Raw genomic sequence first — 27,390 nt, 5'->3', positions numbered from 1 at the left:
AAAGTGTTTATTGGAAGTGAATTACACATTTAGTGTTTTCAAATTGAAACCTGCTGTATATATCTTTTTCATGAAAATTATAGGGAGGTGGATGCCAGTTTTGTTTGAGAGTATACCTGTTTTCTCCTGTTTATTGGACAGTAAGGGAGTAAGGAAAGTATATTGTATTTTATTTAGGATTTCTTATCTTTTCTATGCAAGTTATTTCTAACCCCCTTCTAGGAAGATTGATCTTTTGTTTCTTATTTTGGCCTTGTCCCCTCCTGAAGCTTGATGTTATCTCCACTTATTATTTTGAGAAAAAAAAAAAAAAACTAAAAAAACAAAAAAACAAAAAACAAATATAAAACATTTCATAGTAACACTTTATTTGACAGTGTCATTGTTACATATGTTACATGTAGTTACTATAGTAATAAATGAATTAATAAAAATGTAAATTATGCATAATTACATGCAACTAACCCTAAACCAAACCAAATCCTAAACCTATAGTATACATGTAGTTACTTAATATTACTCAGTACTAATAATGTATAATTACAGTGTAACAAAGACACCTTAAAATAAAGTGTAACCCATTTCATTTATGTCAACTAAAATAAAAAGAATCTACTTCTTTTTTTCACTAAGCTCTTGTGGACTTGTTGAACTGGGTCCTGGAAATGGGAATGTTCCTGTGCTCTCTCCTTAACTTTTTGTTACCTGCCTTCTTTAACCTATAGATTTTTAAGGAGGCTCGTAACAATATCTGCCCAACTAACAGGGAATGTTCCCACAACTTTCACTAACATTTTGGGTAACACTTTACAATAAAGTTAGTTAAAGAAAAATTAGTTAACATTAGTTAACTACATTAGTTAACATGAACTAATAATGAACTGCACTTCTACAGCTTTTATTAATCTTTGTTAATATTAATTTCAACATTTACTAATACATTATTAAAATCAAGAGTTATATGGTTAACATTAGTTAATGCAATGTGAACTAACTTGAGCAATCAGTGAACTGTTGTATTTTTATTAACTAACATTAATAAAGATTAACAAATACAGTAACAAATGTATTAATGTTAACAAATGAAACTTTTTGTAAAGTGTTACCACATTTTGTGAAGGTTATGTAAATGATAAGGCAAAACATTCTTTAAATAACAGTATTAGAATGTTCTTATAGCATTATTTGATATGCATTCTCATGATGTTGAGAAAAAAAACTTCGAAAAAACTTCATGAATACATTCCAAGAAGGTTGTTCATAACAGTGAGACAAAATGATTTGAGAACATTTTCAGAACATCCTTATGATAGATTTGTTCTTGATGAAGTTCTCATAATGTTGAGAGAAAATGTCCTTAGAACAACATTCTTGCAATGTCCTAATAATGTTATTGATGTTTGATGAATCTTCATGTTAATGTTCTTGGAATATTACAAATGTTCAATTTCAATATTTTATTGTGAGTAAAATTAAGGTTAGGAGAATGTTGTTGTAAGGAGTTGCCCTCGGTAAGCATTGAACCCGGGAAGCCCGAGAGCAGAAGATCAAAAGAGCCAGGAGACTTGAGTCAAAAAAAAATAAAAATAAAAAATAATTTTTGCTAGAACTACAAAAGGTACAAAATAAAAATAAACTAAGAGAGCCGAGCTTCCATAAAACAGAGAAAACAAAACAGACACGAGGGTCCAAAAAATATATAACAAGAGATACACTTAACTTGAAAACAGGCAGCAGGAAACTCAGGATGACTGGCTCAAGACTGAACACAATGGCAGGGAACAAACACAGGTGTGGGAAATCAGGGTGATGAACAGGATAATGAACATAGCTTGTTCATGAAAGCTAAAAAAAACTGTACAAATTTTATTTTATTTTATTTTATTTGATAAACTGTGTGATCTTTAATACCTGCAAAATATACTACCTGTGACACACATACATGCCAAAAAAAAGAGAAAAAAAAAGAAAAAAAAAAGATTTTAGTTGGTAGAGCTTTACAGTACTGTTCAGTTCATTACAATCAGTTAATGCATTACTGTTAGTTTTTAAAAAAATATATATTTGTTTATTTTACTTAGGTTTATCTTAATATAAAAATATTCATTTGTTTGTAGTTAATTAATTATTGTTCATAATACATTAATATTAATTTATACAACTTGTGTGTTAGTATATGCAGAAATGAACATCAATCTAAATGCTGTAAAAGTGTTGTTGATTCTTAGAAACCTGAAGCATTAATTAATGTTCACAAACTTTGATACTTTTGATAACTGATACTGAACACCCATCAAACAATGGAAACAAAACTATTGATTGCACTTTATTTTATGAATATGTACAGTCTGTATACACCCTTTAGCCAGGTGGCGCAAGACATCCAAGAACATTTTCTCTTGTCTATGGTAATATGAGGGCAGACAACGGAAGTTGGCCAGTTTTTACTGATGCACTCCAGTGACGACCTCATACAGGAAACACAAGCAAGAGCAAACGCAATGGCTGTATATGCTAAGACAAAAATATTCTACATTTCAATCTGGTTTTGGCTCATTTTAGGTGAGAGTATTAAATGCTGTTCTGTGTTTGTATCTAATTGATCCTGTTTATGATTTTAAAATTACATTTCATGCTCAACTATTCATGATGCTTTTAATGTGTTTTATGTGAAGATTGAACAAATTGAGAAGTGATTTATTGTTAATCCTGTACATTAAAGCTGTGTGTGTTTGTTTAGGTGTTGAATGCTTCATTGGTGGGTCAAATCATGTTTTACCTATTAAGACTGGAGGATCTGTCACCATCCCATGTCATTATGATGAGGAAAACCCACTGCAGAAGAAATACTGGCACTCAGACATCACTCCATCTAATATATACACAAACACAACAGAGGAGAATCTGTCAGTAATTGATCATCCTGATCAGAGTCTCTTTACTGTGACTATGAGAAACCTGCAGTATAAAGACACTGGAGATTATTCTTGTGCTGTGGAGACTGAAGGACTGTCGACTTTTAACTACGATCTTCATCTCAAGGTTCAGCCTGGTATGAGATTTTGTAATTGTTTCAATCACATTACATTTCTGACATTACACAAGTTCACATTATAATCTCAAATGACTCTGTGTGTTCAGCTCCTGATGTGTCTGTGGTGAGCAGCAGTGTATCTGGACATGAAGGTGGTGATGTCAGTGTCCAGTGTTTCTACACTTCTGGATATCAGAATAAACTCAAACAGTGGTGCAGATATAAAGATCAGAGCTGTTACACAGTGGGGAGGACTGACACATCCCAGAATCCATCAGTCCAGATCAGTGATGATGGGAGAAGATCCTTCACTGTGCTGATGACTGGACTGAGACTCAGTGATTCTGGATGGTACTTCTGCTCTGCTGGAGAGGCAATGAACCCTGTTCATCTTACTGTAAGTGAGGCAAAACAAGGTACTTTTTTTTTTTTTTTCAATAATTAAATATTTTTCTACTACATATGAAACAGAACACAACTAAAATTGCTTTGCTTTCTACTTTTGACAGTAAACGAGGCCACAGACAATCAGAGAGACTCGTAAGTATTAAAACATTTCTCATTAAATTGAGCTTCCTTTCAAAATTATCTTCCTGGAATTATTCTATATTTGTCTCTTTTGTCGTCAGTGCTCTATTTCCTCGATTTCTTTGTCTTTAATGCTTACATCATTTCCTCATTGTCCTGGTAAATTTTCTTTCTTTTTTCCATTTTTGCAGAAGAGAAACAGGAATTTCCAGGAATCTGTACTGTGTATAAAATAAAATAAAGTTTAAACTAATTATAAATACTTTTAGGCTGAAATACATTAACAAAGTTTAATAAAGGTCTGATCAAAGTTTAGTTCAGATTCCTTTTATTCAGCTGAATTAGTTACAGAACTCTTTCTGGGCTTTTTGAACTAAAAGATTTGAAAGTGTTTTCTTATTTCCCACAGAAGTAAAGAGCTTCTGACTGTGTGGCTTCCAGTTTCAGCTGCACTTCTGCTGCTGTTGATTCTGGTCGGTGTTATTTTCACCTGGAGATGGAAACAGAGAACTAGTCAGTTTGACCTGCACTCCATTCTTAATTCCATTAATGTTCATTTCATGCCCTGCCATTTTATTTCAACAGCACAGATTCAATAGTATAAACTCTGTTAATGTCAAATGTTATTGTTTCCCATTTTAAAATAAAGAGCAAGATAAACACCAAAACATAGAGAAAAATGACAGCAGGACCATTGACCCAGTAAGTCTTTTAATTTATGAGCATCTAGTTATGAAAATGTTCATATTACAAGATCAGTGTATTTTTTACATTTTTACAATCACTTTATTGTGTATAAAACTGAGCTTTTTAGATAAAGATTAAAACACTTTCAGAACATTCAGAAAACATTCAGAAATATTTTTTATAAGTTAATGGGCAGAGTTGAATTAGAATAGAATAGAATTGAGCCAAAGCGATTGACATGAGAGACTCTTTGTCTCCCTCTTCTGGTTTACACGGGTTAGCAAATGCCAGGATCCATCTAGTAGACATGTCATCAATCTCCAGGCCAATCAAAACTTTTTTGTCGATTTCTTGAAATCTTTTTCCTTATTGTTTTCTCTGTTTGTGTGAAATGCAGATCTACTGTGAACCTGAAGATCCTGTGAAATGCAACATATATATAAATGATGAACGCTCAAATGTAAGTACTCCAGACATACTACTAACATGATAGCTCAGAGTATGACATATTAAGAGTATGATTTTTATGAATATATCGTGTTTAATTAGGATCCCGTCAAAGACAAAACCTACAGTACTATTGGTGATGCTCCTGTGAGTGCAGCAGTAAGTTTTACAGAAATATATTAATTCATGGATTTTTTTGTGACGCTGGCAGTATGTAAAATATGATCTTGCACTTCCAGAAGCCTCCAGCAGGGGCACTAATATACAGCTTGGTGGCTCCACACTAACAGCAGTGAGAAGAACACAGGAACATGATGCTTCTGACTGAGACTGAGTGATTCTGGATGGTTCTGCTGGAGAGACACTGAACCCTGTTCAACTCACGGTCACAATAGTATTAGTTTTTCTGCTCTACAGTACAATTGTCTACAAATTGTACAATAACTAAAGGCACATGGCTTGTTGATCAAAACCGTCTCAGGTTACGCATGTAACGTCTAGGTTACTATTGTAACCCCCGTTCCCTGAAGGAGAGAACGGAGACGTTACGTCGATATTGACGTAATGGGATCTCGCCTGGGAGCCCAATCATGCATACATCATCGAGGCAGTCTCATTTAAGAAAAGTAACCCTTAGATTGCAAAGTAAGAAAGAAATTACAGTATTTTACACCTCACAATGACTATCAGTCAATTTTTTTTTTCCTGTAAAAACTTTTTTTTTTTTTTTCATTTTTTTAATTTACTGTGAATTTTACAGTAAATAAAAAAAGAAAAAAAATAGTTTACAGTGTAAAACAAGCACAATAAAAAATAAATAAAAATGGAAATATGCACTAGCTGTCAAAGTGGTCAATATGAAAAATAAACCAATTAGCCAACGTTTTTATCCATAGCAACTTAGAAATAAGGAGTACAAACAATTCATCTTAAGGAGGCAATAAACAAGAGAAGTGCTAAAAAATACAAAGATTCAAACTTTGTTCAGAATAGTACAAACTAGAACAGAGAGGGATTTAATATAGTGAAAGCATAGTGTTTTTTTTTTTTTTTTTAAGAGTCAGCAGGATGCCATTAAGTGTTCATGGAAGAGATGATTTTTTAGTTGTTTCTTGAATATTGTCAGGGATTCAGCTGTCCAGTTAGGGATTGCACATGTTCGAAGTGCATTGCAATAGTCCAGTCTAGAAATGACAAGGGCCTGGATGATAAGTTGTGTTGGATGCTCTGTTAGGTATAGTGTATAGTTACTGTATAGTGCAGTGCAAACTTAAACGACCAAGCTGTCTTTGTAATGTGGTCTCTGAACGTCAGCTGGTCATCAAAGATTACCACAATATTTTTGGCGGATCAGGATGGAATTACAGTTGATGAGCCTAGCTGGAATTATGCTGAATCATCGGAGCGGCTGGGAAGACGAGATTCCAGATTGAGTTGTAGATGATGTTCTTGTATCCAGGCTGAGATGTCCACCAGGCAGTCCAAGATCCGTGCAGCTACCGTCAGATCATCTGTGTGTCATCAGCATAGCAATGGTAGGAGAATGTTACTATTTTTAATGTTTTTAAAAGAAGTCTCTTATGCTCATCAAGCCTGCATTTATTTTATCAAAAATACAGAAAAAAAAAACAAAAAACAAAAAAAACAGTAATATTGTGAAACATTATTACAATTTAATTATTAAATACAACATTTTAATATTTTTATTTTAATATGCTATAAAATATAAACTCCCACATTCGCCCAGCACAAACATGAATACCTGATAATGCATTAGACTTTGTAAACAAAAGTCGTGCTCCACCCTTGATCATTACTCCAAGTAATAAGACAGACAAGCTGCATTAATCAACACATTTTTAGACAATATTGGACCCACATCTGAATAGCAGAACTACAGAAACGTGAGTTAGCCGGTTAGCAGGAGACATAAGTTACACAACATAAAATACAAAACTACGAATTTTGAACGCTAGAAAATATAAACATCAATTATTAATCATACTTACAGGTTGAGATTCAGAGGAGCAAGCTGGTCCAAATTAACTGGGCATTGATCCATATTTTAAGACCAAACGTTTTGTGAATCCTGCGTTAAACTCCCCGAGGTTTGAGAAGCAGTTGTCAGCAAAATGACGGGAACACAACAAAAGATTGTACTGCTGTGGTATTGTTGAAAAAATAAATTTTCCCTGGCGTCTGAGTGCGCAATAAGTGGGCGGGCAATATGCTAATATTTCGTTGTGACGTCACAACGAAACGGCTTGGGATTCATTTTACAAACAACTCGTTTAATTGACTCTGAGCTGGCTCTTACTTTTGAGAGACAATAACTTTATATACGGTGCACTTTCAGATTTAAAACTTTGCAGGATGTTTTCATTCACTTAGAGCTATGTTACACACTACATGAAAGGTCTTTTTCAAAAATCCATAACGGGGCACTTTAAGCAAAGGTGAGTCTGTATAGCCTACAGTTGTTATAACAATTCACCGCGATTAATTATTTCAACGCTGTATTTCACCAAACATATTTCACTCAACATTATGATATACACATTCCTTGGCATTAAGATCAATTTTTAACCTCAAAACGTCTAGTAGCTACTTACCAGCAACGAATATCCAAAAGCCTCTTGCTTTATTTGGACCTGCCTCTTGCTTTTGGATATTCGTTGCTGGAAAGTACTAGTTGTTTTGTGGTTAAAAATTGATCTTAGTGCCAACTGCCAGGGAATGTGTATCTCATAATGTTCTGAAAATCAGCTGAAATGGTCCTTCCACCAGCATGAGAAAATGGTGTCGGTCACACTGTTGCTGCGTCTCATTTCGGAGTCTGTGTCCTCTGGAGGTCGCATTTGAAGGCTGCATACGTCATCAAGCGTGTCTTATTTAAGAAAAATAACCGTAATAAAATTGACTGTTCCTCATGAGGTGTAAAATACTGTAATCTTACTTTGCAATCTAACAGTTACTTTTCTTAAATGAGACCGCCACGATGAAGTAGTATGCAACCTCTGGAGCGTGTTGTCTGAGTGTGTCTCGCACATGCGCAGAAGGCACTCCCATTTCCCAAATCAAACTAAATTTAGTTGGTCAATTTTAAATAAATTTCATAGATTAAATAGATTATTAAATATTTAAATATAGATTATTTAAATATTTTATGTTGGACTCATTAGATATAAATACATATTACCAGGGCTGGAAATGGCTGGGATTCACTGGGGGGACTCTAGTTGGGAAGATTTATATTATTATTATTATTATTATTATTTTTTTTTGTTTGTTTGTTTACTTCCAATGACTTTTCAGATGTATTTAAATATAAAATAGTATATAATCTATAATAAAATTAAACAGGGCTATTTCATGTTTCCTCTAAACAATATTTTTTTAATTATCAAGCAGGCACATGAAAGGTCAATGAACAACATCAGGCGCGCCGTTGACACCATAGATATACATAATAAAGGCTAGATGTCTCGTCCGCGCTGCTGGCCAATGGAGGTCGACGTCCGCATCTGGCGGCCATCTTGTAACAGTCAGCTCGCTCACTCGTAACATTGTGTTTTAATGGTGCATGTACATTTAAATAACCATAACTTGCTCAATTTTCTACCGATTTTCAGACTGTTTGGTTTGTTATAAACGTCAGAGATTTACTTATGACACTGCATACTTATGAATAATTATAACCATGGACTTCCATATGAAAATAACATTGAACAGAACAGATAGGTGCAATGAATATACACATGCACAAGGTATTTATGTTAAATCAATATATAGGCTACTAAAACTCAGTGTACAGAATGGCAACATGAGATATATATATATATATACACTTTTATAATATGAATATTACTATAATAAAATAATTTGAATTATTACATGTTTATTTTAACTTCTTCAGGGTTGGGCCATTTACTAGGCTTTTCCCCTCGACATTGCACTGTGCCTACTTAAGAGATCACTGTTCCAAAAAAAAAAAAAAAAGGTGTCCAAAAGAAACATTCTGCGATTGTGTAAACAAACTTGTAAAAAGCTTTAGATCAACAGCAATCTTGTAATACTATTATGTCATAGCCCCGCTGTTCGTGTGTAACAGGACCTGTATTGTACATACATCCACTAAGTAACTAACGATTATCCCAAATATAATCATAATATTGTCATATCTTACAGGTGAAAGGTGATCCCACGGGCTCTCGTTTTGAGACTACGGCGATTGGAGCATCAGTAGGCTGCACAAAAGTCGGGCATCTTCTCCTATAAAGCCAGCAATTTCCTGTATCATAATGTAAGATGTTTTTAACAAACCAAACCGATTGGAAATCATGTGCAACTTAAGTTATATTGAAAAGAAAGAGCAATTCTGCCTCTCCCACTGATGTAAAATTGCTGGGTAGCAGCTAAACAACTACTAGGTCTCACTCAAAGCTTCTTGTTATTAGCCAGCTAATAACTACAACCACATCCACAAAGATTGTAATTTAGACAAAAGATTAGTTGTCATTAAATCGTTATTGGTGTCAGTAAAACCTATATAATTGAACAGCTCGATTGTGGTCTCAGCCTTGATAACTTGCGCAAGTAGCCGTGATACACAACTATGCTGCATGATTAAGTCAATTTCAACATGTTCAAGCATCCAGAATTATAGCCACGTTAATAACGTTTGTAAGAAACCAAACCATTTGTAAATCCGTCAAGATTTCAGCGAGATAAGAGTAATTGTGTTTGTGCAGATCACTCACCTTACATCAGGTACCACAGAGCCCGCCAGAAAGCTTGCCTGTGACAAGATGGCCGCCGGTGATGACGTTAGAAACTCCGCCGTAAGACATCTAGCCTTTATTATGTATATCTATGGTTGACTCGAGGGACGGGGGGTCAGGACCCCCGCAGTTTTGAAAAGACAGAAATCGACCGCCGCACTTTTGATAAGGGCTGCTTCAATCAGTCACACTATATCATCTTTTAGCTTAGGATATTTTCTTTCAAATGAGACCATTTTCACGTTTCTGTGAGCTTTCGTTTGTAAATAATCAACTGTTTTGTCGCGGATGTGAACAGTAAATGCGCTCTCGAATGGAGAAACACCCGATCTCCAAACAATCGATCAAAGCGTGCTAACGTTTTAGGACAGGTCGATGGTATATAAATCATGCCCGAATGTTAGCGTTTGTCAATCAAGCCAAACCGTCCATTCAGAAACTGTGAAATTTGACACTTTAAGGTAAGGATGCTGATCTCTCAGGTTGACGCGCGAGCTGGCTTGACTGGAGTTTTCGTGAGGATATAGTTTATGGACTGTTTTGATTTCGGTAATTACATCTAGAAAGGTAAAAGCATTAATGGCATCTATAAAAGAGATATCTGAAAGCGAAACGAAAGTGATTATTGCCTCGACCAGCGACGCAGTGGGGAGGACGCACGAGAGGAGACCTGCGCGTTTAATTGGTATGTGTATACTGTAATACTGCATTTACAATGCTTATCAGTGGCGTGCACTTTGATCGCGAAAGTGAAAGTGCCCTTTGCGCTCGCATCGCGGTGCCCCCCACGATTTCTACCGCGGGAGAACGCAGTTTGGTCCCCCCCACTTTGAAAATGTCTCCTGCGCCCCTGAACAACATTTATGAATTGTGTGGCACAAACATGTTCATTCAACAGAATCTCTGGTTGGAGAAAATTACCTGTTTGATTTTGGCCAAATTAAAGACGCATTGTCTAGGAATCTGCATATGAGGTGCTTGCAGAATTGAACAAGGTCACACAAACCTTTTAAATAGATTTGTCCTCATGGTAAAGAAAACCATAGAATGTTTTGGGTGGAGACCTCTCAGTTTAGTGCTTTGAACATCAACAATTATTAAACATTTAAAGGTGAATCCAGTTTTAATGGAAAAGGAAGTTGCATTCTAAAAAGCAGAATAATTTGGATAATAATGTTTAATATATAATAATGTTCACTCATCCCTTTTTTTAAACAATGGTTAAAATGGTTGAAATGTGATGTTTATCATTTTATAAAACTTTGTTTTGAGGATGTTATGGAGCTTTTCAAAACATGTAGTTCTATTCTAATCTAATAATAATAATAATAATAATAATAATAATAATAAAAACATAATTTGAATTCGTTTTTTTTTAAAAATCAGTTTGAATAAATGATTCAATGACTCAATTCTGAAGATGTCACTTGTTTCATTAGGCTACTAGATGAATCAATGTTTTTGAACAAATCTTTTTAATGAATGATTCAAAGACAATTACATTTTTAACAGCCACTTGTCGCCACCTACTGGTGTAACGATGTAATTGATGCAATCTTTATTTGAAGCATCAAGGACTGCTTGTCTCCCTCGTGAGGTTTATTTATTTTTTGTTTTATTTTTGCAAAATGGTCCACACCTGCAAAGTTGGTTGATAACATAACTGCAATAAAGTAACAGCCTATAGTTAACAATCACTTGTTTACAAAGTGCCATGGGAACTCAAGCTATTCTTACTTAAAATTTTCTTATGCTGAACATGTTAATTTCCTGTCATCTCTTGAAATACAGGCAGGTTTTTTCTATTGGGCATATCTGTCATATTAGCAGAACACATTTTGCACATGGGGAAAACCAATTGTTTAGTCAATAATTTAAGAAGGTCCATACTTTAAAGCTCTTGATTCTAACTTGTACTTGGCCTTATGAAAAAGTAGTTCTTGTAATTATTTATCCATAGCATTTGTAACAATAAGAATATAATTACAGGTGGACCACTGATGGCTCCACATTATGTTTAGAGCAATGTTCATTTTTTTCTTTCTTTTTTAAATCTATTCCCTTAACGGATTATATATTATACATTCTTTAACAAGTTAGTTAAAACGTACCACAATAAATACAATAGAACGTGATAAATTCTAGTGAAGGTGGTCATGAGAAGTTTAAAAAGCTTTTAATTGATAGCCTGATTCTATGTTTCGATGTGGAGATTAGAGTAGCCTACCGGAAACATGTGAAAAGTGCCGGTGAGGGTACAGTACAGTCAGATTAAAATATAGAAGAGCCGGTGGCGGGTGCCGGCTCACTTCGAGCACTGAGTAAGATTTTTATTGCAATATGTTTTTGTGCTTAATTCGTATCGTTTTCGTAGGCTATTGAGAGAATAAAATACAGAAATCCCTTAATTTCCCTTAACAAATTTGAACGGGAACGCCGTCCTCCCCCCTCGAAATCCACTCCCCGGATGCCGTCCCCCCGCGTTACCCCGATTTCCAGCATTGCGTATTACTCCTAATTAGATATGTTTAAGTAAAGTTAATGAAATTTAAATGTGTCATATCTATGAAGGGCCTGGATCTTTTTTTTTTTTTTTTTGTGGTGATGATCAACAACTGTAATTTAGTAAAAACATGAACTCTGAAACATATAACAGCTTAATAACAGTGACAACAGCAGCAGCAGCATAAATCAAGCTGGTTAATGCAAAGCAATAGTTTTTTTTTTAGTTTAGTTTATTTTTATATAATAGTTTCCACATAATTTCTTCAAGCTGCAATGCATGCTGGGAACTGGCACAACATTGTTGAATGTAAAAATATTTGTTTAGATAACTCAATTTGGATAGTTGGGACAACATTTGGACAAGTTTTGGACAAATACTTGAGAATCTAAGTATGATCGACTGATCTTTGTCCCGAAATGTGCGTATTGTTTTCAGAGAAACGCGATTAGCGAAAAACGAAGCTAATTTTCTTTCCAGTCACGTGAATGCTTCACTTTGCGTGTCGGAATGTTTGAACCCAGACCGGTATTTGGATGTTCAACATTTTAAATATATAAGCCTGTAGACTATATTAGGCTACATTATCATATGTTCTGTCATATACACAGTATAAAAACAGTAAAATAACAACACAATTTACTTGCCTTAAACAACTCAGAGGATATTAGTATTATTATAATTATTGTTTTTGTTGATCCATTTAATTTATTGCCACACTTTAATATGTTATTTATTTTGTCAGAAAACTAAACACATTTAGCGTCATCAGGTTTTTATAATGGATAAAACAACAGAGCTGCGCACTGGCAGCGTTTGTGCATGAAGGAACCACACGACCTGATTTCAGACAGACTTCTGTGGCAGCATAACAGTTTAATGATGCCGCAAAATAGCGCAAGCTTTGTTGAGAACTAAACAAATATTTAATAACTACACTAGTAATTTCTCGCTAGAAATTACATCAAAAGTGGAAAATGCTGGTCAAAAACGTACATTTACACACAAACTGACCAGCAAACGTAACTTTAGGATGCCATTTTCGTCCATTTTCGCCATTTCGTTCGGATTGTGGGATATCAAAGGCAGCAAAGGATACATATGCTGCCTTCAAAAGTCGATCAGAAGAAGGGATCTCAGGAGACAGGAAGCGAAGCTAGTTTTTCCAGTTTTCGGACACAGCCTTGGACTCCATACAGAACGTTAGGCTACTGATGATTTGCAGGGTTCAGTGAATGAAGGGTCGCACATAGGTCGAGAAGTGCAGCGCCGCACCACGTCTTTAAAATTCGAACACATTGTTTTTTATGAGTTTTTCCATACCACTCCGTCTTTTGCGAGATAGGGTGTCTTTTGCAGCATCTCGCGCATGACATGGCGTTTTAAAGCCATATCAGTTCAACTAAGGTAAAATCAATTCAAACATTTTTTTTTTTTTTTTTTAAACGGCTTCTCGAGACCTTGCGTTCGCCTCTTCTTTTTATAACAGTCTGCAAACTTCTCGGGACTGAGGAGACAAGTTGCTCAAGTTTAGGAATAGGAATGTTATCCCATTCTTGTCTAATACAGGCTTCTAGTTGCTGTCTTAGGTCTTCTTTGTCGCATCTTCCTCTTTATGATGCGCCAAATGTTTTCTATGGGTGAAAGATTTGGACTGCAGGCTGGCCATTTCAGTACCCGGATCCTTCTTCTACGCAGCCATGATGTTGTAATTGATGCAGTATGTGGTCTGGCATTGTCATGTTGGAAAATGCAAGGTCTTCCCTGAAAGAGACGACGTCTGGATGGGAGCATATGTTGTTCTAGAACTTGGATATACCTTTCAGCATTGATGGTGCCTTTCCAGATGTGTAAGCTGCCCATGCCACACGCACTCATGCAACCCCATACCATCAGAGATGCAGGCTTCTGAACTGAGCGCTGATAACAACTTGGGTTGTCCTTGTCCTCTTTAGTCCGGATGACATGGCGTCCCAGTTTTCCAAAAAGAACTTCAAATTTTGATTCGTCTGACCACAGAACAGTTTTCCACTTTGCCACAGTCCATTTTAAATGAGCCTTGGCCCAGAGAAAACGCCTGCGCTTCTGGATCATGTTTAGATATGGCTTCTTTTTTGACCTATAGAGTTTTAGCCTCAACGGCGAATGGCACGATGGATTGTGTTCACCGACAATGTTTTCTGGAAGTATTCCTGAGCCCATGTTGTGATTTCCATTACAGTAGCATTCCTGTATGTGATGCAGTGCTGTCTAAGGGCCCGAAGACTACGGGCATCCAGTATGGTTTTCCGGCCTTGACCCTTACCCTTATTTACTGAAATTAATAATTGAAATAAATAAATCAGTGCTCTTGACTTGCAGCACTATATATCATTTTATATATTTATATTTATATATTTAAATTTTTTAAGGGCATTTTAAGCGAACGAGAAGCATGCGGAAGCTCAAGCCGGTTACCATCAATGCCCGCTAGAGAAAACATTTATGCTTAATTTTTAGTAAATTTTCACTTGGTACTCTTTTTATCTTTCATGCTAGATTGACATGAAGGATCTTGGCAAGCGCTGCTGCTCGCAAGCTATTTTTAAAAAACACTCCTGCAGTGTAAATAAAACCGTTAAATCAATGAAATGATAGTAGCCTAGTCCGCGTCCACACCCCCGTGCTAATGGTACGGCCCACAGCGCAAATTACAAGACAAAAAATGGAAAAATAGAAAATAGGTTAGATTTCATTTATTCAAATTATTGTCTCTAAAGTCATAATTTAACAAAAGTATATTGATGAAGCACACGAAAAAAAAAAAACAAAAAAAAAAGAAGAAAAATTAACGCCTGGTTTCAATTTTTCATTTTGGCATTTGCATATATTGTCTGAAAACTGAATTGTGAAGCATTACACGGACCTTTTTATCTCACAATTCTGATTTCTCATAATTCTGAGTTTATAACTCACAATTTTGACAATTCTCAATTGTAAGTTTTTTTTTATTTGCAATTCTGACTTTTTTCATGCAGTTCTGACTTTATCGCAATTCTGACATTATTGCAATTTCAATTTTAGATAAAAATTCAGAATTCCAAGATATACACTCGCAATTGTGAGAAATAAAAGGAAACAATTCTGAGTTTCTCACAATTTTGAGAAAAAAGTGTCAAAATTGCAAGGTTTAAACTCTTAATTCTGATTTTTGGAGAATAAAAATGACGTCTTATGGAGCATGTTTTTCCCTCCATTTTTTTTAGCATGAAATAAGCATTGTAGTTATTTAATATTTGCTTGTTTATGAATAAAGCATGTTTCAATTTGTTTCTAGACCATTAAACATGACTTAATGGTAAATTATGGTGTCTTGGAAGCTAGTGTGAATCCTTATCTTTCACACAAAACTGCCACAGCCCTGATCACTCTCTTATTGATTGCTTTAGTCTCCGCCCACTCCTCCTGCATCAATCAGAACACTCGACTGACCGATCACAGCTGCACTGGTGTAGGGGACATTATAAAGCTCTTGTGGTGATCAGTGTAGGTTTAATGATGAAAATGTTGATGGCAAGTTATTCTGGATGCTGTATTTGACAGTATTTCACTTGTTTGCAGATGTGTCCATGGAGAGAAGGGAGACTATAAGAACACCTCAGTGATTTTCCTGAAGCACTCCAGCTCAGCAGCTCCAAATGCTCTAACAGAGGAGCCTCGTGATGGGAAACACCAAACTCATGGACATTCTGATGATGAAGGAGAATTTAAAATCAACTGATGGACACTATGACTCTTTAAGTCTTTTTAACAAGTCAATAAAAGGCCTGCAGAATGGAGAAACTGCAGACTGGGTGTCACAGACACGCCAGGCTCCAACATCCACCAATCACAGCGCACAGCTTCCCCTGAGTACTGATCACCGCCACCTGCACCTCATCAGCTCACTCATCACCAGCACTATTTAAGACACTCACACACACAGTCACATTGTCCGGTCTCGTTCGCATCTAAGGACTTACCTGTATGCTTACCTCAAGGACTCTCCTCACTACTTACCTGTTCCCTTGTCTCCGAGTTCCTCCTTCGTATCCAGTCCTGTGTGTGAAGTGTTTGTCTGCAGTCATCGTCTCCAGTCAGCAAGTATCATTCTCCATTGGCACTCTGCAACCACAAAGGACAGTATCATTGTCTATACCATTCACCAGTCACGAACTTGCTTCTGTGTACTCACCTGTTGTCACCATCTACTCTGCTTGTGTTCAATAAACAACCTGTAACTAATCTCCTGTCTCCTGGCTGGTCCTACTGTAACACTGGGGTAATATTTGACATTTGTTTCACAATTAACAGTTAAATGGAATATAATCTTTCAGTTCAATGCATTTTTCATGTTATGTATTTCACGTTTATCTGTCTGTAAGTAAAGGTGGATTCACGTCATGTCAGAATTATGGAAATTATGAGATTCCGACTTGTAATAAGTGTAGAATTCATAATTACAACTTGTAAACTCAGAATTTTCACCACATGTCCGCTGTACCACCTGACTGCTGCAGATTCATTTTAGTGTTGATAGTGTTGCCATGGAAAAGCATATTCTGAGTCCGAGAACAGCTTTGAGTAGAACGTCACGGATTGTTATCTAGTAATTATAATTACGACATGGCGTGGGACGCAGCATTTGTACAAGCCTTGTTATGAGTGAGTCGTGTAGTGTGGATGTGTTCTTACCATAAACAGCATTTATTAAACACAGTGAAGAAAATGGTTGGAACACTTGTGGAATGTTTTTAGAAGAACGGAAGTACTGATTCTTACTCTTGTTATTTTTGTCTCGTCATGTTCTTTATCAGCATATAAATGATGAAAAGCTTTTGTCCATTGTTAACTTCTGTACAGAAAAAGTGCTGCATTCACATTTTGTTTCAAGGTGTATTAAAATTTTATTGAGGTTGTTTGTCACCTGCTGATTCTTTGCTTAAATGTGTTGACAAAACAGACCAAAATAACCAGTTTCCACAGTGACTCACTGCAGTCGTTCTATAATTGTAAAATGAGAACTAGAGAAGGAAACCTCGCTACTACCCAATAATACCAGAAGTAAATGTTGACCATATTGCACATAAAGTAAATAATTCTTATTCAGAATAATTTTAGACTTCTCGCCCAAGTGATGCATTAGTGATTTTTGTAACATTTGCCATCAAGCATTTTGACATTTTATTGTAAATCAAGTTTTTATGACACAAGCAACTAGTGCATGGATACAGGAAGTGAGTCTAATACAGTTAGAGCATCAGATCATAGGCAAACCTTCTCAAGTGATAAGCGGATTCTGTATTAACAAAAGGAAAAAGAAGACGTACACGATAAAGATGCAGAGAGAAGAAACATTTCAACTTTTTGCCAGAAGGAATGTCAGTTTGAAGAAGTTCGTTGTGTTTTTTCTTTGGTTCATAACAGGCAAGTGTTCAGTTTATTCATACGGTTAGTTGGCATGTTCGCTGTATGATGCGCTGTACTCCATCTAAAACTACAGTAGTCAACATTTGAAGTGGATCAAAAAAAGGTCATTAAAGTTGTCCTAAGAAGAAGGTTTTAGGACAACTTTGATGAAAGTTTTTGATCCACTTCAAATGTTGACTACTATACTTTAAACACATTTTGTAATAATTATTTTATAATAAAAAGTGCCTTGAAAGAAATTGTGACCAGTTAGACATAAATACTGCATTTACCTTATACATACATGTTGATTTTAACTTTTGTGTTGACTGAAAAAACACTTAGTGATACTTAAATATGATTGTTCTGTCATTAACACTGACCAAATAAGTGAAACTGAAGTGGATATTTTCTTCACTCAGGTTCTGCATGTGCAACAGGATCAGCCAGCAGAGTGTTAACAGTTCAGACTGGAGGATCGGTCATTATTCCATGTTATTATAACAGGAAATACACAAAACACAAGAAATACTGGTGCTTTGATGCCTATGCAGCATACAATTCCTGCAACATTCTTGCATATGCTAATGAAACCAAAGAAAAAGTGTCAGTAATCGATCATCCAGATCAGCGTTTCTTACTGTGACTATGAGAAACCTGCAGAAAGAAGACACTGGAGATTACTGGTGTGCTGTGGAGATTGGAGGAATATTTCAAATGATGAAACAGAGCAGCTTCATCTCACAGTTCAATCAGGTATGAAATGAATTTCACATTGATATGAATCATTCTGATCCTGTTTCCTATTAAATCACAATCTCAAATGACTCGTGTCTGTGTGTTCAGCTCCTGATGTGTCTGTGAAGAGCAGCAGTGTATCTGACATGAAGGTGGTGATGGTCAGTTTCCAGTGTTTCTACGCTTCTGGATATCAGAATAAACTCAAACAGTGGTGCAGATATAAAGATCAGAGCTGTTACACAGTGGGGAGGACTGACACATCCCAGAATCCATCAGTCCAGATCAGTGATGATGGGAGAAGATCCTTCACTGTGCTGATGACTGGACTGAGACTCAGTGATTCTGGATGGTTCTTCTGCTCTGCTGGAGATCAAAAGGCTTTTGTTCAGCTCACAGTCACTGGTAAAACTCATTCACTGATCAAATCTACATGGGTTTTCCTGCTCGGGAAAAAGGCTAAAATAAATGTGCATCTTTTTCTGTGTTCAGTTCCTGATGTCTCTCTTGAAGATCCACATGTTCCTGTTCCTGTTACTGAACCAAATCCAGGTAATACAGGACTCTTATTGCTGGTTATTATGACAAACTCTTAATAAATCATTTTAATCTTTTCTTCTTTGACAACAGTTGTGACCACTGAAGTTTTTGAAACAGGTTAGTAGACAAGTAAAATATGAATCAAAATTTATATTTTCTGTCATGGGCTTGATTAGATGCTTATAAATGTATTGGTAACACTTTATTTCGATAGTCCAGTTTTAGACATTCTAACTCTAAACTTTGCAACTACATGAAACTTATTCAGCTCCTCTAACCCTAATCATGACCCTAACCTTACAATCTAACTAATACTCAAATGATGTTAGTTGATATGCAGTTGCAAAGTTACTCAAATTAATATGTCTAAAATTGACTATTGAAATAAAGTGTAACCACTTTATTGATCTGTATAAGAGTTGAATTCATTGTCTTTCTAAACATTTTGTCTATTTTTGCATGTGGTGTTATCTTTTCTTTAGGTTTCCAAAACCAGGTAATATAAGTGCATCAAATAATTAATAAAAAAGCTTTATTCCCACTTTTTAAAAATTGTTTTCCATTTCTGACAGCAACTGTGAGAACAGACACCGGCACTGAAAAGAACATGTTAGTATTATCACAGTTTCACGGTTACACTTTTTTTAAATGTGTCCTAAATCTACAGCTGTGACTTGTTTAGCATTTATATGTGCATCTTTGTGCTGTTGTCATATCTTTCTATCTATTCTCTTTTTCAGATGCCACATGATGGAGTGTTTCTGTCTGTCACAGAATTAGAGATCACAGGCTGTTCTCCACATTGACCTGAAGGACTTTTGTGTCTAGATAAATAACAGGTTCAGTGTAAAACTCCTCAGATTTGTATTTGCTACTGTTAAGGTTAAGGTTAGCAGTTAGCAGACTTTTGTTTTGTGGAAGGAAGTCCTCATTGCAGTTTATTCTAGTCAGGAACCGCCCACACAGACAGGAAGTGACAGTCTGATTGACTTATAAAGTGACCAACCACAGCTCAGCTTGTTTTCAGGAGTCATTTAGGGGTGGGGTTATCTGAAATCACTTACTGCAATAATTAAATAGTGGCACAACAGACTCACATCATCAATACATAAAAGCACTGATTATTTTGTTTGCAATACAAACCAATATGTTTATAATTAAGACAATACATTAAAATAATATGGTAAGAAATACCAGTTTGCAATATCAAGCAGCATAACGAGCTGTTTTGTACAGCTAATTGTTAAAGTGTATAGTGGAAGTGAATTACACATTAAGTGTTTTCAAATTGAAACCTGCTGTATGTATCTTTTTCATGGAATTATCTTTGGTAGGGAGGTGGATGCCAGTTGTAATGATGGGTCAACAGAGTGGGGATCCATTTGCAGCTTTTATTAAGAACAGTATTAACAAGGCATGGGCAAAGGCAGAGACGTAAACAGGGACAGGCAATGGTCGAGGTAGGCGGCAGACAGACAGAGTCAGGATACAGGCAATGATCAGGCAGGCAGCAAACAAACACAGTCCATATAAACAGGCGAGGGCCAGGGCAGGCAGCAGAGAATCACAGAGGGTAAACAGTCCAAACGGCAACAGTAATAACAATCCACAGAAAACGCTCAGAAAAGATCACCGGGGCAAATCAAGACTTTGTGATGTGTGTATGTGTGTGTGCTGCTTAAATAGTGTGAGAGTGTGATGTGGTGCAGGTGTGTGCGCAATCAGTCCCAGGAATGAGGGCCTATGGGAAATGTAGTCCGAATGGTAAAAAGTCAATATTCCAGAGAAGGCTCCCTCCGGTGGTGCGGGGGAGGAAGTGCGGGAGCCTCACTTGTGACACCAGTATTGTTTGAGAGTATACCTGTTTTCTCCTGTTTATTGGACAGTAAGGGAGTAAGGAAAGTATATTGTATTTTATTTTGGTTATCTTTTCTATGTAAGTTATTTCTAACCCCCTTCTAGGAAAATTGATCTTTGTTTGTTATTTTGGCCTTATCCCTCCCGAAGCTTGATGTTATCTCCACTTATGATTTTGAAAAAACAAATATAAAACATATCATTTATGTAAACTAAAATAAAAGAATACTTCTTTTTTTCACTAAGCTCTTGTGGACTTGTTGAACTGGGACCTGGAAATGGGAATGTTCCTGTGCTCTCTCCTTAACTTTTGTTACCTGCCTTCTTTAACCCCTAGATTTTTAAGGAGGCTCGTAACAATATCTGCCCAACTAACAGGGACTGTTCCCACAACTTTCACTAACATTTTGTAAAGATTATGTAAATTTTGAGATAAAACATTTTAAAAAAAAACATTTATAGAATGTTCTTATGCATTCTCATGATGTTGAGAAAAAAGTTACAGCAACTTCTTAGAACAACGTTCTTGAAACGTCTTCATTAAGTTTTTTACTTGAACGTTCTCATAACAGTGAGACAAAATGTTTTGAGAACAACATTTTCAGATTCTTATGTTATTTGGGCTTGATAAATGTTCTCAAAATGCTGAGAGAAAATGTCCTTAGAACAACATAATTGCAATGTCTTTATAATGTTGATATTTGATGAATATTAATGTTCTTGGAATATTACATATAAATGTTCAATTTCAATATTTTGTTTTAAGTAAAAATAGGGTTAGGAGAATGTTGTACTAACATTATTGTAACCTCTCAGCTAATAGAAACCAAGTAGGTAGCACAATAATTCTTTTTGTATACAAAATCAGAGACTGTTCATGTTCACGTTACATGTTCAGATCATACCTCCAACATGCTTCTGTTGCATTGTTTTCACCCTCTGAAATCCTCTGAGTCTGCACAAACAACAACAAGAACAGCGCACAGGCGCTAACTGAAAACAATATGTAGATTTCATGTGGAGTTTTTTGCTCATAACTTACTGAAAAATGCCCAAATCATAGATCATGGCACATCAGCAGATTTACAGCATGATTCTAATCTATTGTGTCGATCACGAGATATTACTCACAGAGTGATGTAGCATCCTTGGCTAAAAACATGTCTCTCATTTTCTGGGATGCAATGTTTTATCCAAAGTTCCCTGGAACCGTCCATGCTTGTTTTCCAACGTGGAATAACACAAAATATGTATCATTTTAAAGCATAAAAAACTCAGCTTTTTAATGCATCTAACCATTTTTATAAACTCATAACGAGTGCTGAGAAGTCCCTATAAACCTGTACCGCCCGCGGGTGCCACCAATCAACAAAAATTAATAATCATATTTTTCAAAACTACTGCCTTGATCAACACAAAATAGATGCCATTTGAAAACTTAGAGTCTGAACTTTAGCCTACAATGCATGTAGCCAATTCGATTAACTCCTAAGTAGCGCTGAGTTATTTGCTGATAAATAGAATGCAAATATTACAAAATGTGACAATAAAAATGTACAAGTCACTCGTTTCTAAAGGACCACTATCCAGCAGTGACACCCACAGGTAAAGTTACAGCTGGAGTCTGCGTCTCTCTTGCCTCACTTGAGCTCAACAGAGCCCCTAAAGCATGCGGTGGGTTTTGTGGGGGGTAATAGAGAATGAATGGGGGGACGTGAGAGAAGGCAATGCATCCATTGCGCTATTATTAGATATGTTTGGTTTGTGAGATAAATCCCACCTCTTGTTTACGTGCACGTTCCGCGCGTCAGTTTGAACAAAATGATAGCGTCAATGGGAAGACTAATTAAAAAGTAAACAGCTCACACACTTAGATATCACCACTTTTTGTCAAGTCAAAATCATACATCTAAATACAAATACATCTTCGTGTCTGTGACAGCGTTTTTACCGAGCATGACTGATGATCCGAAATAAGTTGACTATTAAAAAGAACAGCTGAAAATCAATACACAAATAAATATTGTTTAAATTGTTACTGCCTTTTATTATTTTTGAATAAATGTAAAAATGCTTAAAACACTAACTTGATGAGATTGACTTGGTTTTGATAAATAGAACATTAATTACATTGTTAATGTATACAAATACAAAATAGAATTGTATTTGGTTTCTTTTTTATAATTAGGGTAGTGGGGGAAAACGCCCCCCTGGGGTAAAACGCCCCCCACCTGTTTTTCCCAAAATAACTACTAGAGGGAGTCAAGATACATTTTCACTGTTGCTATGCACTACGTTTGACAACGGGGATAAACAAATCTCTTGAGAAGCTGACACCAGCAACGTATTTGAAGAGAAGAGGATTACATAGTAAGCGCTATAATTTTCAGATATTACTAAACATGTGTTTAAGAGAATATTGTTCTGCAGGATATCACAGTGATGTATGATAGATTAATAGTGAAGTCTGTGAGTTTGAGTGGATAAGTTTTTTATAAGGAATATAGATTATATTTAAAAATTAAACATTTTTTAAAAAGTCATAGCTTGTGGGGTAAAACGCCCCCCAGAGGGCATAGTTTCTCTCTATCATAATTACTATAATACATATTTCTGTCTATCAAATCCTTTGTTTTACACTTAATGCAGTATAACTAGGTGGTAAAATCAAAATATTTGAACAAAATAAAAAAAAAATACCTCAAGTGAGCATTAGGCTAGCTTGATAGCACAGTTAGCTCACTGAAGGAAAGGTGGGTTAGGTGACCCCAATGATAAAACATAGTGCTTTTAAATGCATTTATTGAATATATTTCACTACATAAATATACAAAATTTATAGTTTAATATTTATTTAGGTTTTCTGTTTGTCTTGCTGATAGCGGTGAACAAATACATCATTATCAACCCCCGTAAAGGCCTAGTGTAGAAATCTCAACCTCATATATATATTTTTCTCTCCATATAGATGCGGATATATCAAAGAAAGTGTTGATACAGGTTGATACATTACATGCCTTTTACTTTTAGAGATTAAAAACTAGTCTGTTTCATTTTGCTGTTGATCTATGAAGCAAACTGGTTGGTAGAAAGGGGGGCATTTTACCCCACCTTGGGGGCGTTTTAAACCCCTCCGCTGGGGCAAAACGCCCCCTTTGTACAAAAAGGATTTTCAGGTCAAAATACTAATTAATTATGAAGGGCTGAGCAATTTTAATATTTGGTGAATAACTCCTGCCATAGTCCTCTAAACCGGATGGCAATTCTAGTCACATTTATGTTTTGTTTCACTGTAATGTCACATTTCCTTAAGGGGGGCGTTTCCCCCACTCTACCCTAATGTAAAGTAATGTTCATTTAACAAGGAAAATGTGGACAGTGTTAAAAGTAACGGACATGATTATAACATTTGATTTAGAAAAAAATAAAAAATAATCTGATAAAAATAAAAATAAAACTGAGGTCATTGTTTGCCTCCTCATTTCAGACACCACTGCACACCATCTGATATATATCTTTTATGTCTATATATATATATATTATATATATATATATATGTCTTTTAATTAGCATTTTCTCAGCATGAGAATGTCCAAATGTTATATTTTCTAAAAATGTAAAAGTGTTTCTATCAAACGATACCAACCTTTTGACTTTCCTTGCTATAGTTTTGGAGTTATGATCTTTACTTTCGTGTGTCACTCAGAAAAAAAAAAAAAAAAAAAACTCTAAAAATGTCTTCAGGTCTTAAAGGGTTAAATAACGTTCCAATCACGACATAATGTATTATTTCAGTACATAAATCCATCAGCTGGTAATTCTTGTGTATTTGAGACACTGTATTTTTTTCGCCTCAGATTGTACTCTTTCAATTAATTCCCATAATAAATCTCAATGTCAGTTACATCTGTCTTTATATAAGGATTATAAGTACTGGATGAAATGTCAGTATTTGGAGACTTTTTTTTTTTTATTGTCCTTTACCGGTCATTAGTTCCTGTTGTGTTTGGTTAATCAATCATCATGTGTTACACCAATATCTCTCTTTTTGGGTCTTAAACTGCTAATTGTGAAAAGTTAATAGCTTCATCATCAAAAAGTTACTAAGCACAGACATAAACAAAACTGTACAAAAATGATTTTTTTTATTTGATAAACTGTGTGATCTTTAATACCTGCAAAATATACTACCTGTGACACACATGCATGCCAAAAAAAAGAAGAAAAAAAAGAAAAAAAAAAGATTTTAGTTGGTAGAGCTTTACAGTACTGTTCAGTTCATTACAATCAGTTAATGCATTACTGTTAGTTTTTTTTAAAAATATATATTTGTTTATTTTACTTAGGTTTATCTTAATATAAAAATATTCATTTGTTTGTAGTTAATTAATTATTGTTCATAATACATTAATATTAATTTATACAACTTGTGTGTTAGTATATGCAGAAATGAACATCAATCTAAATGCTGTAAAAGTGTTGTTAATTCTTAGAAACCTGAAGCATTAATTAATGTTCACAAACTTTGATACTTTTGATAACTGATACTGAACACCCATCAAACAATGGAAACAAAACTATTGATTGCACTTTATTTTATGAATATGTACAGTCTGTATACACCCTTTAGCCAGGGGGCGCAAGACATCTAAGAACATTTTCTCTTGTCTATAATAATATGAGGGCAGACAACGGAAGTTGGCCAGTTTTTACTGATGCACTCCAGTGACGACCTCATACAGGAAACACAAGCAAGAGCAAACGCAATGGCTGTATATGCTAAGACAAAAATATTCTACATTTCAATCTGGTTTTGGCTCATTTTAGGTGAGAGTATTAAATGCTGTTCTGTGTTTGTATCTAATTGATCCTGTTTATGATTTTAAAATTACATTTTATTCTCAACTATTCATGATGCTTTTAATGTGTTTTATGTGAAGATTGAACAAATTGAGAAGTGATTTATTGTTAATCCTGGACATTAAAACTGTGTGTTTGTTTAGGTGTTGAATGCTACAGTGGTGGGTCAAATCATGTTTTAACTATTAAGACTGGAGGATCTGTCACCATCCCATGTCATTATGATGAGAAAAACCCTCCACAGAAGAAATACTGGCACTCAGACATCACTCCATCTAATATATACACAAACACAACAGAGGAGAATCTGTCAGTAATTGATCATCCTGATCAGAGTCTCTTTACTGTGACTATGAGAAACCTGCAGAACAAACACACTGGAGGTTATTCTTGTGTTGTGGAGACTGAAGGACTGTCGACTTTTATATACGATCTTCATCTTATGGTTCAGCCTGGTATGAGATTTTGTAATTATTTTAATCACATTGTGTCTAATGTCTAATTCTCTGACTTCACACACATGTATTTAATAATCTCAAATGACTCTGTGTGTTCAGCTCCTGATGTGTCTGTGGTGAACAGCAGTGTATCTGGACATGAAGGTGGTAATGTCAGTGTCCAGTGTTTCTACACTTCTGGATATCAGAATCAGCCCAAACAGTGGTGCAGATATAAAGATCAGAGCTGTTACACAGTGGGGAGGACTGACACATCCCAGAATCCATCAGTCCAGATCAGTGATGATGGGAGAAGATCCTTCACTGTGCTGATGACTGGACTGAGACTCAGTGATTCTGGATGGTTCTTCTGCTCTGCTGGAGAGGCAATGAACCCTGTTCATCTCACTGTAATTGAGGCAAAACCAGGTAAAACCTATTTAATACTGTATTTAAAAACTAAATAAAAAGGTAAAACTCAGTCTTTAATCAATACTATAAAGTTATTGCTGTTATTTTGACAGTAAGTGTGTCCGGCGCTGAGAAGGACAAGTAAGTATTAACAAATTCTCATTTTTGTCCTTCTTAAATATATACATAATGTGACAGAGAAACATGTTCAGTTGTAATATTTTCCTCTTGATATTGTGTTATTGTCTTTTATCTTTCAGATGGCATTTCTGTCTGTCACAGAACTAGAGTTTTCTCCACATCGACCTGAAAGATCAGATGATTATAAACTGCTGATTCTGCTTTTGCTTTACACTCAGTCAGAAGACTAAAGATCTGTGTGTAGAATGTATTACACGTCTACATTTGCTAAATGCCTAAATGTCTGTAATGTATTTTTTTCCTCACCATTTTTCTTCAAATGTATTTTTTTCTTTTATCAAAAGTGACTTACAAATGAGGAATATACCAAATAAATTTTATTTATTTTTTTTCAATTTAGCCAAAACTTTTTTTTATATCAATATGATATACAGGCCTCACAGACATAGTGCACTATGTGCCATTCGCCATGTAGAACATAGTAAACGTGTGAACAAGTGACTGATTTCAGCCACAGCTTCAGTGTCTGTTATGATGTAGGGGGCGGGACACTTCAGATCATAGAGAGCACCAGAAAATCTGATGAGAAGATAAATATTGGTGGTAGAGAGAGACTATAAATTTTAAATGGACATATCTTCCAAATGTGAATTTTGGCATTGTTTTGAACACACTAGCTTAGAGATAACCTTAGGTCTAGCATATTCATTCTAACAGCCAAAAAACTATTTTTAAATGCCCACTTTTGTCAGCTACAATGAATATTTTATGCCCTGTCTCGTGGGTCTGTGTATCTTTTGGTCATTTGCACAAAAAATATTCTCGTCGCTTCATAACATTAAGGTTGAACCACTGCAGTCACGTCGACTATTTTAACATTGTTTTTACTACTTTTCTGGACCTTGAATGTGGTAATTTCGTTTCAGTGGAGGATAAAAAACCTCTCGGATTTCATCAACATTTCTTAATTTGTTTTCCGAAGATGAACAAAGATCTTAC

At 35.4% G+C, this 27,390-nt stretch overlaps 2 protein-coding genes across 5 annotated transcripts in view; both read left to right on the top strand.

Annotated features, from left to right (window-relative positions):
* The window catches only part of LOC127494676 (polymeric immunoglobulin receptor-like), an 88,460-nt gene that overhangs the window by 44,533 nt on the left and 16,537 nt on the right, over positions 1 to 27,390 (top strand). The window contains exon 8 of one of the 4 annotated variants that reach the window (XM_051860780.1): positions 4,799 to 4,855. The exons of the other annotated variants lie outside the window; for them this stretch is intronic. The gene's annotated coding sequence lies outside the window, so the exon portion shown is untranslated. Of the gene's footprint in view, positions 1 to 4,798; positions 4,856 to 27,390 lie in introns of those variants that run through there. 4 annotated transcript variants of the gene reach the window in all.
* On the top strand, positions 2,414 to 26,797 carry LOC127501988 (CMRF35-like molecule 1). Its single transcript, XM_051874356.1, has 5 exons — positions 2,414 to 2,432; positions 3,142 to 3,186; positions 26,005 to 26,268; positions 26,364 to 26,391; positions 26,511 to 26,797. Exons 1-5 carry the CDS (start codon positions 2,414 to 2,416, stop codon positions 26,536 to 26,538), a joined length of 384 nt encoding a protein of 127 aa, XP_051730316.1. The 3' UTR covers positions 26,539 to 26,797.

This window comes from Ctenopharyngodon idella, chromosome 2 (genome assembly GCF_019924925.1).
Source record: "Ctenopharyngodon idella isolate HZGC_01 chromosome 2, HZGC01, whole genome shotgun sequence".
NCBI lineage: Eukaryota > Metazoa > Chordata > Actinopteri > Cypriniformes > Xenocyprididae > Ctenopharyngodon > Ctenopharyngodon idella.
The sequence above is the reverse complement of the archived record's forward strand: the minus strand, read 5'-3'. Positions and strand labels throughout refer to the sequence as shown.

Excerpts from the sequence above, each read along its gene's own strand:
- LOC127501988 (XM_051874356.1), top strand. Across the intron at positions 26,269-26,363 it reads TGTAATTGAGGCAAAACCAG|TAAGTGTGTCCGGCGCTGAG; the intron begins GTAAAACCTATT and ends TTATTTTGACAG. Across the intron at positions 26,392-26,510 it reads TCCGGCGCTGAGAAGGACAA|ATGGCATTTCTGTCTGTCAC; the intron begins GTAAGTATTAAC and ends TTTATCTTTCAG.